A 16,407-nucleotide genomic window follows, 5' to 3' on the forward strand; every position below is an offset into this window, starting at 1 on the left:
TCTTCAGATCTTATTTTAATGCTATTTAAACTTTAAACAAAAACGGCATTTGTAAATTTAAAAAAATACATCAGTATCCCTTATATGAAACAAGGTCTTCAGAAAGGAGGTTTCTGCCTTCTGAAAACTTCAGAGCAACCGCGAACTGCACTTGTTTGGCAAAGGACTGCAAAATCTAAAAAAACATAATATGCTATTTCGAGCACGTTCGGGGTAGACACCGTTACCGCTGCATTTTATGGGGCAACCTCTAGTAACTCTCCGGGCGAATTATCGTAGATTTATAGATATAAGTATTCATCCTAAAAAAATGTCCTTGAAGTATATGATAAGTTGATAACCCATTTTTATGGGCTGGTTCATTTTCCATAAACTGTTTATCGGTTGGTTTATCTTATTATGTCTATGCACTTCTATATCTTTGGTGTTTGTGTTCCGTAAAACTTACAGGGAACTATATACCTTATTTATGATGCACTTTTACATAACAAAGTCACATTACACATCTCTGAGTAGTGCTGGGCGCTATTTAGTTATATATGTTTACTACAAATATTAATACCTATTTCAAATGGTGGAGGTATGCTTATAAGCGTAGATGATATAAATACATACGATAACACATCAGCTTTATGAGGTTACGGTTTAAAACGACGTACAGATGTAGTGCATAATTATTTTCCATCGTATTTTCACGGAAAAGTACGAACGTGTATTGCTATTTCAGTCAGTCTCAGTACAAAAGTACTGAGGGTGACTGAAGTAGCATGACAAATACGAGCGTTTCCGAGAAAATACGACGGACAAAAATTATGTACTACATCTGTAAACCCTTTTATCGCAAGTAGTATTTACTCTTAGCATGTGTGGCATGTGCTTAAATACTGTAGCGACCTTCGTTCACCATAGTATTTGGAACCATATCTCTGCATCTCTCTAGACTACTCATTCTATATTTATCGTTCATTTGGGTTGGCAAAACTAAAAACTCTAAGGCACTTCTAATGGGGGTATCACTCATTTCCTTTCCATGGATGGAGAACTGTAAATAATAAAAACAACACTAATTTAAGAGCATCGTAAAACAGTATATGAATTCCAAATTTGAAATTTGAAACGCCAATTCGCGCCACAGGTTCGCTGTGGCGCTACATTCGCGCGTCGATGTCTCTCAGCGGCTATATGCCGCCTCTCTGCGACCCGGTAGACGGCCACCTCCTATTGGACGGCGGTTACGTCAACAACCTCCCAGGTAAACCAATCACATGGCACCGGCGTCTGTGTGAGTGTTACGGTTGCGATGACGGACCTATAGCAACGCTCCGACGTCTGCGATAACAATGTGTTCGAATGGGCTACATGTATGATTTTTTTTTAAATGATAATTTGTTCAATAAACACGTTCAACAACAAGAAATTTAAGCAAAAATGTGAAATCCGCTATGTTTTGTATCAGTTTTGTAAAGATAGATATTTACATATCCGATTTTAAAAACGTAATATGACGATAAACTTATTTCTCACGATTCTTTCAAACATTTTGGTGCAGGCTTACGGCTTGTGACGTCACAGGCCGCACGCTTTTTGGAAGAGGCGTTTATATTCCCGGTGCCTGTATTTTCTCAATTTTGAAATTTCTGTGATACAATAGATAGCAGGTTTGTTATAAACATTGTATCAATGAAAGTAGAATCGATTGGCATCTTCCAAAAAAATCATGCATGTAGCTAATTACGATTAGGCTGAGTGTAAACATGAGGGGTGTTAGTGATTAAGTATTTTTTTAAATTTAAAAACTTTTCCTAATAGGATGCGTTTTATGATGCCTCTTTTTTAGTAACAGTAATTTCAAACATGCGCGTCCACATGAGTCGGCTATACTTTTGTAAATAACTTGATAATTACTCTTCATTTCTTCATAACTTCTATAGGTATAGAAAGCTTTTAGATAGGATTAGCGAAATAAATAAGTTTTCTATTTAAAATGTAGGCTAAAAAACCTGGTACGTAGACATTCCTTAAAACCTATCGCTTCACCGCACCGTCACTCTAATACCCTCATATTCTTTACACTCAGTCCCAACGGTAAGTAACGGCAACCCCAGACATAACGGACCGACGGAACGGATACATAGAGTCACATGATACGGTGCAGATACGTTGTGGAGGTACTGCCGGGCTTCGATGAGTATAGCGGGGATATTCCCGCCGATCTGCGACCCGAAGGATGGGCACCTGCTGCTGGATGGGTGCTACGTCAATAACGTGCCTGGTACGTTTTTTTTTAATTTTATACGGGCTGTACACACTCGTCGAGAGACCCCGAGACAGGGCGATAACAAGTGTGTACATACTGCTCCCTCCTCGTCTCGCTCTTCTTTGTCTCATCTCGCGGTTCTCCGGTTGGGTCGGAGCGGTGTCAAGACTCTCAGCGAGAGGCTCTCGGAGTGTGTACAGCCCGCATTAGAATATATGATGGGACGAAGGAAAAACGATAGAAGCCAATTTAACCTAATTAGGCTGATCTACACAGAACGAGCCGCCTGGCGAATACATTGCCGCGCGAAGCAGCTTGGTCCGTGAAGACATGCCTTGACCGCATTGCCTCGGGCGAGGCACGTTTCTACCGCTGAGCTGCTACACGCGGCAAATTCCTCGCGAGGCGACTCTTTCTGTGTGGCCCCGCCTATTGGCTCTGTGGTTATTCTTTATAGTCGGACAAGAAATTGTAGAAAATTATGAAGGGCGCCACTTCCTACGTAACTGTCACATTTTTGACGTAAAATGCTTAAAGATGGCAACAATTTAGTGTGGATATTTTATAGTTCCATTTTATTAAATTTCTACTATTTTATGTCGCACTATAAAGGTCGTGCAAAATACTCGCGTTTCTATGAACAAGGTAAATTAGGTAATATGTTCTCCGAATGTTGTGTGTTGAACGTAAAATTAAATATCTATTAATTTAACAAAATGGAGTGTTATCGTTTTTCCTTTGGGCTACGGATTGTTGTTGTTGTCTTGTTGTTCTTATTGTGTTGTATATGAAAAATGATTGTGATTTTATTTTGCCAGATTTAACGACATTATTACACGCATTTCTGCGTGTGGGTTTTAATCCAATTGACAATTGACTTAATTTTTAATATTTTCTTAAGATAATTGTAATCTTAAACAAAGATTAGTAAGACTACTTCAGTTGATCATCATCATCTTAAATAATTAGGTATAAAGTGTTTTCTTAATTTGCCGTTCACATGCAAATTTCGATATCCACAGCCGACGTAATGCGCTCGTTGGGCGCCAAACACATCCTAGCCATAGACGTGGGGTCCCAAGACGACACGGACCTCACGAATTATGGCGACGACCTCTCTGGATGGTGGTTATTGTGGAAAAGGTTAGTCTATTTTATTTACCATTATATTGTAGTATTAAATATATCTTAGTTCTACTTATGTTTTATAAATAGTGATCGTGCAACTTCGGGTATGTCACCATGTGAGCAAAATTAGTGCAGATGAAGTGCATAATTGTTTTCCATCGTATTTTCTCGGAGACGTTCGTATTTGTCATGCTACTTCAGTCAACCTCAGTTCTGTTTGTACCGAGACTGACTGAAATAGCAAGACTCGTTCGTATGTTTTCGTGAAAATACGACGGAAAGTAATTATGCACTACAACTGTATAAAACTTGACGTTGAAATATCACGACGATAGGCACGTGTTGTCCCCTACAGATCACGATCACTTGCGCTTTGGACGCTCTGCTACATTATGTGTGTGTGTGTGAACACAACTAGATGTGCACTGAAATTAATACCAACTGTCATACATTTTAAAAACAAATGAATGAGGGTCAGCATCAACGTCTGAACGAGCAGACTGTAATCGCGTATCATTTCAGATGGAATCCGTTCACGACCCCGGTAAAAGTGCCAAATTTGCCAGACATACAGAGTCGGCTCGCCTACGTTTCATGCAACCGGCAGTTGGAGGTAAGTTCGATTTGCGAATGACATTTGTAGCCGTAATTTTAGAACAGTACGAACTTTGCCTGTCGATGCCTCCTTTGAAGGCAATCTTGGACAGCGACAGTAGCTAAACCAAGGGGGCGTTTATATAGGTACATGATGTTCGTACTTATACGAAATAAGAAAGGTCAATGTGGCTAATTACGTCATAGGGAGTATTCCGTCTACGAGCTTATATTTTTTAGATTTTCAATCGCAGGAAAAAAAATCTGCTTTTGATTGCTGAAACTAAAAGCAATCGCTGCTTTGTCGATGAAATTATCAATTTGTTCATTGTTCGACAAAAAAAAATTGCAAGTTATATTTGACCCACTTCCCGACTTCCAATGAAGCTGAAATGCATACATATGTAAGTCCATATGTAATACCATCGAGCTGATCTGATGATGGAGACAGGAGGTGGCCATACGAACTCTGTGATAAAACAACGAAACCTAATTGTGTCTGGGGTTTTTAGAACTGCCTCGATGAGTATTAATTGCCTGTGGAAAGAAAAGTATACTTTTATTATGGCTATCCGTATTTTCAACCATCTCCCTCTAGACATGAAAGCGCTAGACGGAATTATGTTCAAACGGAGGCTCAAGAACTGGCTATAAGATAAAGTATTTTATGATGTCAATTAATTTTTTGCAAGTTAACAGATACCAAACATATACAGATAACAATGTTATTATTATAAGCTTAGTTTTAAGATAGGTAGGTTGCCTACCATAATTGTACGCCCTAGCAGGCAACTGTTGATACTCATTTTGTAAATTCCCACCTTTGTATGTACACAGTTATACAATAAACATTTATTCTATTCTATTCTATTCTACAGTCAGCGACAAAAGCTTGTTCAAAAATTAAATTTTTGCCAAACACATTTCTCGTTCAGGAGGTGAAAAAGTCCGACTACTGCGAATACATTCGACCGCCGATCGACGCGTACAAAACTCTCCAGTTCGGCTCGTTCGACGAGATCCGCGAGGTCGGGTACCGGCACGGCGCGGCGTACTTCGAGGGGCAGCGGCGCGGCGGCGGCGGCGGCGTGTCGGGCGCCGCCGCGGACCCGAGGCGGCCCGACCACAACCCGCAGCTGACTGAGTGAGTGGGGTTATATACTTGGTCAACCAGATCTTGACAGTAAAGAAAGGCGGCAAACACTCCAGTTCGGCTCGTTCGACGAGATACGCGAGGTCGGGTACCGGCACGGCGCGGCGTACTTCGATGGGCAGCGGCGCGGCGGCGGCGGCGGCGTGTCGGGCGCCGCCGCGGACCCGAGGCGGCCCGACCACAACCCGCAGCTGACTGAGTGAGTGGGGTTATATACTTGGTCAACCAGATCTTGACAGTAAAGAAAGGCGGCAAACACTCCAGTTCGGCTCGTTCGACGAGATACGCGAGGTCGGGTACCGGCACGGCGCGGCGTACTTCGATGGGCAGCGGCGCGGCGGCGGCGGCGGCGTGTCGGGCGCCGCCGCGGACCCGAGGCGGCCCGACCACAACCCGCAGCTGACTGAGTGAGTGGGGTTATATACTTGGTCAACCAGATCTTGACAGTAAAGAAAGGCGGCAAACACTCCAGTTCGGCTCGTTCGACGAGATACGCGAGGTCGGGTACCGGCACGGCGCGGCGTACTTCGAGGGGCAGCGGCGCGGCGGCGGCGGCGGCGTGTCGGGCGCCGCCGCGGACCCGAGGCGGCCCGACCACAACCCGCAGCTGACTGAGTGAGTGGGGTTCACAGACAAGACATCCTCTAGACTGAGCATAGTAACGCTACCCCCTCTGCCACTTATACGGTAGTTTTACTCCATCTTCGAGTCAATCCCGTGCCGTGATTGGTCCGTGTCTTTGAACGGACCAATCACGGCACGGGATTCGCTCACCTCGTCTCCCCGCACCCCCGTATTTTTGGCAGCATCGGTTTTATGAAATAATTGCTCTAAACTCAGTCTAGAGGGTTCCTAGTCTATGGAGTGGGGTTATAGCATAGACTAGGAATCCTCTATACTGAGCATAGTAACGCTACCCCCTCTGCCACAAATATACGGTAGTTCTACTCCATTTTATTTTATTTTTATTTTATTTATAAGGCACACTTTACAGACGACATTCAATACATGATTACAATAAAAGTGGTAGGCTTTGTATAGAAATGCCACCCAAAATAAGTGAGCACAGCAAGAACAATAAATAATAACGAGCAAAAACTATCCTAAAATTATAAAAAAAAACACTACTACTTAACTACTACTGTTATTATTTTTGAGAAATAAAAATATCTTTAAACCGACTTAATTATTAAATTACATAAATGATCTTAACATGTTAAATTGCTTACTATTTTCGAGTCATTTTCGAGTCAAAGTGTCTTTGTGTGACGTCCGTGTGTTTAAACGGACCAATCACGTCACGGGACTCGTTCATCTCGTTCCCCCGCACACCCGTATTTTTGGCAGCATCGGTTTCATGAAATAATTGCTCTAAACTCAGTCTAGAGGATTCCTAGTCTATGGGCTATAGTAACTAATATCACAAAATAAGTAATATATAGGATTACCTATGATACAGAACGGACACGCACCGCCCCTCCCCGGCTCCACTGAATGAATTATGTAGCCACAGTGAATTTACTGCCATTTTTCGACAGAAAATTAAAACTGTTAGAACGCCATTTGACTAACTTTGTAAACAAACCGCCTTGATGCATCAATGTCATATTTTACTGTCTGTGAAAACTTCTCAAAAACAGTTTAAGGCACAGTGTGTATAGGTTACTCTATGGTTTACAAAAGGCGCTAGTGCTGCACTCTGGCGGCAGAACTTCGCAATACTCTCTATTGTCCCTGTTTCTCTGACCCCAAAGTCATTGCTCCGAACAGACGTGGCTCATTGGACCGGTCCAAGCCAGATAGCATCGGATCTTTTCCCTTCGATCAGAAAAGTATTGAAATATTAATCTGATATTTTTTGATTCCTGTCATAGAGAAAAAAATACATAGACTGTTCACTCCATACATCGAGTTTTAGTACCAAAAAGACTATTAGCATCTAGCATCGAGTAGCGGAACTATCAGTACTGCTACTTGACAATAGATGTAGCACCGACCGGAAAGTCTCATGCTGTTGAGATAAGACTTTCCGGTCGGTGCTACATCTATTGTCAAGTAGCAGTACTGATAGTTCCGCTACTCGATGTTAGATGTAGACACTGAAATTAATAGACACTGATGTATGCAGTGAGCACTCTTGTCTTATTATATTTCTCTATGTTCCTGGTTACTAGTAGTATTTTTGCATTTACAACAATTTAATCACGTGATCTCTTTCCAGCTACACATTCACGGATCTAGCACAGATGGTGTGTTCGGTCCGCACGGGGCGCGGCACGGACAACGACTCTTCCTCCTCGTCTGACTACGAGGAGGACCCGAGGCACTTTGAAGGCTACGCCTCGGAGCCCAGCGGGGGAATAATGGAGGTAACCCCATGAGTTTCACTCTTTTGTCAAACTAAATTGAACATTATCACTGACCAAGCTAGATTAACATGTGAACAGGGTCGGTTACAGGCACAGAACAAGTAGAATGGCGATGCGAGCAGGGTATAGTTTGTAGCTTTCTAGTAGAGCCCGAAGGCTTATCCTATTGTCTATTGTTCAGTAAAACCGCACGTGCTACTTACCTGCAAAAAAGGGTCCTAATTATTCTATTTGGCACCTGAGCGCGGGCTAGTCCAACGCTCAAAAAACCAGTGTAGGTGCGCTCTCCGATAACGCGCCTTTGTTACGCATCTCGATGACACATTTTAGACTGGTTCTGTAGCGTTCGACTCGCCGGCACTCAGTAACCGAAGTACCGATTTTTTATGCAGGTGGTTGTGGCACGTGGCACGACCGGTTTTTCTTAACAATAGACAATAGGATTAGCCTTCGGGGTCTATTAGAAAGCTACAAACTATACACGGGGACTTACGAGGATAGAAGGGGTACCAACTAACATGGTATTTCTAACACACGCAGATGTCTTCAAGCGTTGAGGAGGGAGCGGCATGGATCAGTGACACTGAATTGGTACATGGCACCGTAGTTTTTTTTTTTATATGTGCTTGGGACTAAAGCTTGAGTTTCTGCCAGAGGTTGTGGTTTCGTTCGTCACGGGGTCACAGATGTAGTGCATATTTGTTTACCATCGTATTTTCACGGAAACGTACGAACGTGTCTTGCTGTTTCAGTCAGTCCCGGTACAAAAAGTACTGAGGTTGACTGAAGTAGCATGACAAATACTAACGTTTCCGAGAAAATACGATGGAAAACAATTGTGCACTACATCTGTACTGGTATTAAAGTGTTATTGATTGTAAAATAGGTTTTATTTCTAAGAAAAGACTGATGACAGCTTAGGAAGATGATGACGCTTTACAGTCGCCATCAAATGTATCGGAGCGGTCAAGGTGCTCACAAATGTCTGAACACGCCTCTATTGTCAAGGCGTCAGAGTGCGTGTTCAGATATCTTTGAGCACCTCGGCCGCTCATATATATCTGTTGCCGACTGTACGTTCACATTGGCAATGGCAATCTATTTCAGCTCTTATATTCTAAGCACGTTTTTTCTTAGCTTCACCTAACACCTTTTTTACTATTGACAAAGAGTATTTGAAATAGAGGCGGATTGACAAAGTATATTATGCAGCCACAGTACATTTACTGCCATCTTTCGACACAAGATTAAAACTGTTAGTACGCCATTTGACTTTGATCCTTATTCTTTCACTGATATTTGTTAATATTCACGCCATCTACTCGAGACTAGGCCAAAGGTATATATAGTGCAATCTTTTCGAGCGATGGCGCCATAACCATTGACCTACTCTCGGGTAGATGGCGTGAATATTAACAAATTAACACATATCAGTGAAAGAATAAGGATCAAAGTCAAATGGCGTTCTAACAGCTTTAATTTTCTGTCAAAAGATGTGGCTACATAGTTTACCATGAAAGTAAATCTCTTTACACTCTATACTCTTTGCTATTGATAATTATTTTAATGGCATCATAGGTTGTACTCCTTCTAATATCATGTGGTTTGGTTGTCAACGCGTACACTCGTCTTATTATTCGCTTGTCTACGCTACGAGTACTGCTGTGTGTCAGACACAGAACAAGTTAGAATGGCGATGCGAGCAGGGTACGTGTCGCCGCGGGGTTTTGAGCAAACGCTCGCATGCTACTCGCCCGCGCTGACCGAAAATAAAGTAAACATGCCTTTTTGACATGTTTACTTCATTTTCGGTCAACAATAACGTTCAGATTAAGAAGCCAGACGTCAAATCTGTTTAAAGGAGGCGTATCCATTCACCACGCACACAAGGCGCTAGCTAGTTTTTACTACCGTTGCGCGAGTGTTAGTAAATGTGGAGAGAAACGAGCGGTGACACCGGTTCCGATACTAACTGTGCGCGATAGCCATTCTAACCTCTTTAATATGTTCTGTGGTGTCAGACTCTAGTATTATACAGTCGGCCGCACTGACAATTGTTTTCTTTTGCTTCCTCATGATGGATATAGAAATCGTTGTTTATTTATTTATTCGAGCACTGGTAGGTTGACACACAGTATTCACCTTTTATAACAAGCTTTTTATATCTAACCTTATTTAAAAATACTTAGTAGGGTACGGCAGGCTCTTACCAGTTATACTTTAGGAATTTATTCCACTTTCTAGCACAAATTATGCGGCACCTTCTATATTTTTATCTATAAATCTCTTCTTAAGGTCAGTGTGGAAAAGAATGTCTGTCAGGTAAAACCGTCCATAAGCTCTTTCGACGTTACTAACTCTTGCGCTGGTACATATACTCCACGTATCCTCGTGCCGCCCGATGTACGTTAGGATGTACACTCAGTTTTGATGGAATGTCAAAATTAATTAAAGACAAAGTAGGTATTTGTCTCGTAAAATTTTCGAACAAATGAAATTCAACCTAATTGAAAATACAACAAGATTCTAACTTCCTTGGCTATAATTTTGTATGGTGGCCGGCACGAGATTAAAGAAGGTCGGTACACCAGAAGGGGCGAAGTTATTCGTTCCTGACTGTGTCTGAGCGCAGTACGTATACAAATACAAGAGTTCTTGCCGAATGACGATCTTTCCAACCAAACATTATATATGCCGGTCTTCCCCGCATTGACCTTGTCTCAGAATCACTATTTACACCTTAAAGTAGTTAAGGATAGGTGGGCAAAAAAATTAGCAAAATAGACCCACCTCGCCTTGACATCTCTATCTCTCTTATTTCGCCTATGGCTAATAGTTGCTGTCGTAACAATTGTTGTCAAACAACGTAGATATCAACATTATATTGATTTAATTATAAGTGTTTGTATATCAACTTATATCTGCTAATATTATAAATAAATAATAAATTGGGAGGGATTGATAAACTAATTCTGACAATTAAGTACTGCACAAAGTAATTTTTCTGCCCTCTGGCCGGAAAGCGTCAACTTTAAGCCTGCTGCGCTAAAAGTAGCCGCTTTCAGGCTCCGTTAAACAGAAAAATAGTATACACACCCCGCCCAGTAAATCAGAAAGCCTCTTCAGTCATTTCTACTCTACTCTACTGCCCTAGTGATATACCTACTGTTACGTGTCCCCAAACAAGTTCACTGTACTGGGTCAATATCACAGGCGTTCCGACCGCCTAGTTTCTTTGGAGTCTGTCAAGCTGGATATGTCAGTAGCAGTGTATGGCAACTAAAGTATGGTATCCCTAGGAACGAACAAAAATCAGCAATGTACATCGAACAACGATGAAATTTAAACAAAACAGTTCCACAGATAATATATAAGTGACACGCGATTTTCGAACAATTCAAACGTAGTAACGTGTTGCTGACCCGCCATTTTTCAAAGCCGCCTTTTTCGACTGACAAGATTCGCTTGACAAACTATATTTTGTATGTACGAACGGCTTTTACATCTTGATGATGTTTCTTGCTTTTCGGCATTTCCACCAGCACCCCTAGCACATGATTGGCGCGACAGTATCTCGCGGCGAGATAGACTACTAGACTACCCGTCTTTTTCTATCTATGTTAATAAAAGAGGGACGGGTAGTCATCTCGCTGCGAGATACTGTCGCGCCAATCATGTGCTAGCCCGGCTGACAGCCATATAAGACAACAAAATGTGTTCATAGAAATTAAGAGAACACCTACAAAACGATCTGATATTACAGCGTACCTAAATGATTTAATAATAAAACCTAATTAGGAAGCGTTATGTGGCTTTTAGGGATGAGGTATGTTTAATGTCGGAAAGTAATTACTAATAAAATATTTAAATATTGAATAATTTAAATCTTATTTCAGGAGGGTCTGCGTACCCGGCGCGTCGGTGGCTCCCTCTCGCTGTCTGAAGATGAAATCGACTCGGAGTCGGAGGTGTATGATCCGCTTAACAAACGTGGAGGGGGCAGGTGAGGATTACCTTTGATTCATAAGGAGCCTAGGAGAAACAGCCCCGCGGTGCGGGGCCTTGTCGAGTATGTAGTAGGAGCCCCGCTTTGCGGTTTATTTACAAACTCATGGTAGAATGACTAAAACTCGGCTTGTTGGTGGTCCCCTCTCGCTACCTGAGGACGAAATATTCGAAATTCGAGGTGTGTGACCTGCTTATTAAGCGTGGTGGGAGAAGTTAGGTTTTTTCATCAGGGGTATTGTAGAAGAGTGACGGGTACGTGACGCTATTTTTTTAACACATCTGATAAAGCTGAAAAGCCGATATTTGGCAAGATAACGTTTGAATTAGAAAGCACGCAATAAAATGGTAATAAGATCAATACGGGTAAGTGTGGCTGCGTAATAAGTGTGGCTGGCCTTCACATTTACACATTGATTAGTGTTTATTGCAAGTTCATACATTTGCCACTAAACGCATGTAGCAAAAGTATGAACTCGCAATAAACGCTTAAACAAGCCCCATCGTGAAGGCCAGCCACACTTATCCATATGCCGCACTTACCCGTATTGAATTTACTCTTGCCTTGGAAGGACACATTCATAGAAGTACCCATTTACCTATAAATATCTCCACAGGTGAGACGCAACCCTGCACGACTTGTGCAAAGCGCTGTACGAGCATTCTCGCGGCGTCTGCCAAAACTGAACGGATCAAATACGTACGGACTATAGGGAGCGTGCATGAACTGTAGGGGGCAGCACAGGAGCCCCTTGTTTATTGGCGCAAAGTCATTGAGTTTCCAATTTAGACCACAAGATGGCAGAACCAACAACAGGAGCGTGCGTGCACCGTAAAGGGTAGCACCTGCTTTGACGTGAAGTGTCAATGTCAAGTTTAAGTTTCCGATTTAGGCCACAAGATGGCAGACCCTCCAACGTGCACGGTCCCTATATATGTGCAAGAACCACAACGTGCGGACTATGCCAAATATAGACTAATAGTACCAATAGAATGTTAGTTATAGGGAACTGTAGTGTGGGGACACATTGTTATTGTTTTTATTTCACAATAAAGATAATAACAATGTGTCCTTAATAGAACGGATTATGTACCTACCTAAGTGTTTTTGTATCACACTTTTGTAGAAGTAAAGTATTAGAGACAATAAATTCGTTGGCTTCCTATTTGTATATACAGCAAATACAGTCTACAGTCGCCGTCAAATTGATCGGACCGGCCATGGTGCTCAAAAATATAAAAACATTTTCTGATAATAGGTACTTAGAAGTTTTGTTCAGATATTTGTGAAAAACTTCGCCGAATTGGCTTGGTGACTGTATATTTTGAATAGGGTTCCGTAACACATAGACTGCTCATCTAACACCATTAAATAGTATAATATAACATACTAGCGACCCGCCCCGGCTTCGCACGGGTTAAAAAAATATACATAAACCTTCCCCTTGAATCACTATCTATTAACACGTTCACTGTCCCAATCTGGATTGTTAACCTTACGGCTTTGTAATAGAGGCTTGCCGTGACCCATATACGGGGCACGGGCAGTGAACGTGTTAAAAGAAACCGCATCAAAATCCGTTGCGTAGCGTTCTTAAGCATACATACAGACAGACAGCGGGAAGCGACTTTGTTTTATACTATGTACTGACAAGTCGTCGTGCAAGCCCACAAGTTAATAGCCATAGTGAAGCATATTAATACCTGCATAAGGTTAATTTTTGTTTAATTTTTTTTTTGTAATTAGCTACGACATAATGGTGGCCTTTTCGTGAAATTCACATTGGCCTTAATAATGTTTCTTATAATTTGAATAGCGCAATAAAATTGAGAATAGAGGCCTTCAAGGAGGTAAATGAGCCGTTTTATTCGTCAGATTATTAAGAAAAATTAAAAATGGGCCTTAATAGTAGATCTATAAATATAACTTCTAACTAATGTACTCCAAATATTCATATCACTTTATAAAACAATTTAAAAATTATTTGTAAGTGTATTTTACTATATAAATAACGGATATAGTAATGCGAATTGTTTAGTAATATCATATAAAATGCATAAAGTAACTCAAATAGTCCGATGTTTTTGAGCAGCGCAGTTAAAACCGTCTGCGGGGTAATTCGGTAAATTCCGTTACACAGTTGACAGTTCGTATACTGAATTCTCCGCAAGCTTATTTAGCCGCACTGACCTTGAAATAGTAAAATACATCTGGTTTTGGCATTGTAATTAGTGTAGTATCTAATTAATAAGGTTTGTGATGGTTTTTGAGCTCTTAAAAAGCGCTTCGGGTAGGTATATGCTTACGTATGCATACGTTGCTATGGCAACCAATTCTGCAAAACGCCTTGACGTAATTTACCCCGTTTCCGAATAAAACCAGTGTACAGTCGCTATCAGATATATCGCAGCGGCCTAGGTGCTCATAAATATGTATATCTGAACACGCACTCTAACGCTTTGACAATAGAGGCGTGTTCAGATATTTGTGAGCACCTTGACCGCTCCGTTATATCTGATGGTGATTGTACTTTAAATACGGCTACGCTGATGTTGATTTTGCTAAATAAAATATTGTAGATTTCACTTGAACCCGAAGGGCATTTTGACATAGCGAACATTTAAAACTATAATAAGGATTGTAAATATAATTTTATTGTAAATATAAAAACGACAAGACTCATTAAACGAAGTATTGTCTTAGCTAATTTGATAATGCAATTAGATTATAAAATTTAAAAAAATGCAAGAATATGCTAGTAAAATTAGTTATTAGTGCGAAACTTGTGATAAAATTGTGACTAATCCAAATTTACATTTTACCTTCGATATACTTTAGTGCCATTTATGATGTATATTGTATAAGACGTACCTATGTAAGGCTTTTTCAGTCTAACGCGTACCCAATGTTATGGAGCATTATGGAAATATCCAATAAGGGGCCTAGTTAAGTACATGTCGTGACATGGCTACATCTTTTCCATTTTAGTGTAGTATTCTAATAGATATCACTATTTTATGATATTGTATTTCATGTAATAATTGCCTCCGCAGTGAAATCTGAGCTTTAGGAGCTAAGCGTATTGGAAATTATTGCTAAAGGTGCATACATATCTACACGAAACGCACTCAAAAATATTATTGCCAAAAATGTTGCGTATATATTTATGCAATACCTAAATATATGTAGAGTTGTTATCTCAAATGTGTATTTTTGTGCTTGGGTCGATTATAAGTTTGTAATGAAAAAAACCGTTGTAACAGGTTGACGTAATTACCCCTCTAACGGAATAGCCCCGTTGGGCCTTACCTTAATTTGTTAATGATAATTATAATATACTGGATATGGTGCGTATGCATAGACACATGTATATTCTTGTTAGAAAAACAAATAGTTTGACTGCTTTTGTACATTTGCACAATTTTGATTTCCAATACTCTTGGCTTGGAATAGAATATTTTTATAATATCGCCGCTATACTTACTCAACCTCGTATCTGCAACACTCATTTGATGACAAAAACAACCGTATTCCGAATGAAAGAAAAGCGGCATTTCCATCAAATGATTGTTGCAGATATGAGGTTGAGTAAGTATAGCGACGATATGTTGTAGGTGACACAATGCAAAATAGCAATAATAATTGTGCGTAATTTTAATTTTCCATGTTCATAGATTAATAGTATTTTTATTTTATTTTCTTACTTTGTATTGATTTATTTCTAATATTTGATTATCAAAAGAAATCAGATGCCTTACGAATTACGATAGCCACCTTTTTCGACATCACTTTTTTTAATGTTACCCCAATTATGGTTTCAAAACCACATATGAAAGCTTTCCCAATAATTTTAATGTAAAACTCTGTTTGTTGTAGTTTGTATACATACTTTTTTATATACTGTACTTTTGTTAAATATACGTATTATTTTTAGGACTATCTGACATTACATGTTCGGTTCATTGTAAGATACTCAAGCTCCAGTTTATGGTGTCTTTTCCATACTATTTTCTGTCAAAATCGGAGCAGAGATAGCTTAGACGGACTCTATGAAATCACACTTTTGTCTTAGCTACCCTACCACTTAACTCTCACGTGATCACACTCAATACATTGAATTATGGTTATAGACGACTGAGATAGCTATAAGTTCGCCAAATGGCACAAAAAGCCCTTTCGGTACTTAACTCTTGGGCCGTCATCACACATTGAAGGTTTAGTGTTGGTTTCCTTTACATTTTAACCCTTTCAACGCTTTATGTCATAAAAAAAAACATCACTCACACGCCAACGTCACGGGCGCAAGCGAACTAATGTAAACCTCACTTGAATGTGTGAAGGTTACTTGCACAGCGTACGCCATAACATAACACTTATGTGTCCATGACGCTGTGGTCCCGACTAGTTACGACGCCTTTAGGCGTTCTTGGCGTTCAAAAGTTTAAAGAAGACGATGACCTTCACAAAAAACAAACGATTTTGTGTAAGCAGCCCTTAATCTTCAATATATACCTAAGGGCCACTCCACACTAGCGTCTTTTGAGCGTCGGCGTCTAGTCAGCGCTATGGAAAATGGCGTCACTGCGCAGTTGTGCCAACGTTGCGTCGAAAAGCTGCCATAGAGTTCACTAGACGCCGACGCTCAGGAGACGGTAGTGTGGAGTCTCTCTAAACGATACTTCATGTAAAAATCCTTAAGTTATGTCCACACTGTGTCCTTTTTCTCTATAACTTTTATTTTAACATTTCGAAGAGTTCGGTTTAAAAAACTGGAAAAAAGGCAGTGTGTGGGTACAACATTAGACGTCCAAGATTTAGAAAGGGTTATATGTATGTTTCACTCGATTTACATGGTACTGAAAGGGATAGTTATATACCAAATGTGTAGCTCAAGTAGATT

The 16,407-nt window shown here is 40.6% G+C and overlaps 1 protein-coding gene across 1 annotated transcript in view; it reads left to right on the top strand.

Annotated features, from left to right (window-relative positions):
• The window catches only part of LOC134661247 (neuropathy target esterase sws), a 54,761-nt gene extending 43,253 nt beyond the window's left edge, over window positions 1–11,508 (top strand). Inside the window, exons 24-30 of the mRNA XM_063517234.1 lie at window positions 1,136–1,252; window positions 3,280–3,400; window positions 3,908–3,998; window positions 4,915–5,123; window positions 7,354–7,501; window positions 8,042–8,092; window positions 11,398–11,508. Of these exons, the coding sequence (XP_063373304.1) occupies window positions 1,136–1,252; window positions 3,280–3,400; window positions 3,908–3,998; window positions 4,915–5,123; window positions 7,354–7,501; window positions 8,042–8,092; window positions 11,398–11,508 (848 nt within the window). The remainder of the gene's footprint in view (window positions 1–1,135; window positions 1,253–3,279; window positions 3,401–3,907; window positions 3,999–4,914; window positions 5,124–7,353; window positions 7,502–8,041; window positions 8,093–11,397) is intronic.
• The last annotated feature ends 4,899 nt before the right edge of the window (window positions 11,509–16,407 follow it).

The sequence above is a fragment of the Cydia amplana genome, chromosome Z (genome assembly GCF_948474715.1).
Source record: "Cydia amplana chromosome Z, ilCydAmpl1.1, whole genome shotgun sequence".
Classification (NCBI taxonomy): domain Eukaryota; kingdom Metazoa; phylum Arthropoda; class Insecta; order Lepidoptera; family Tortricidae; genus Cydia; species Cydia amplana.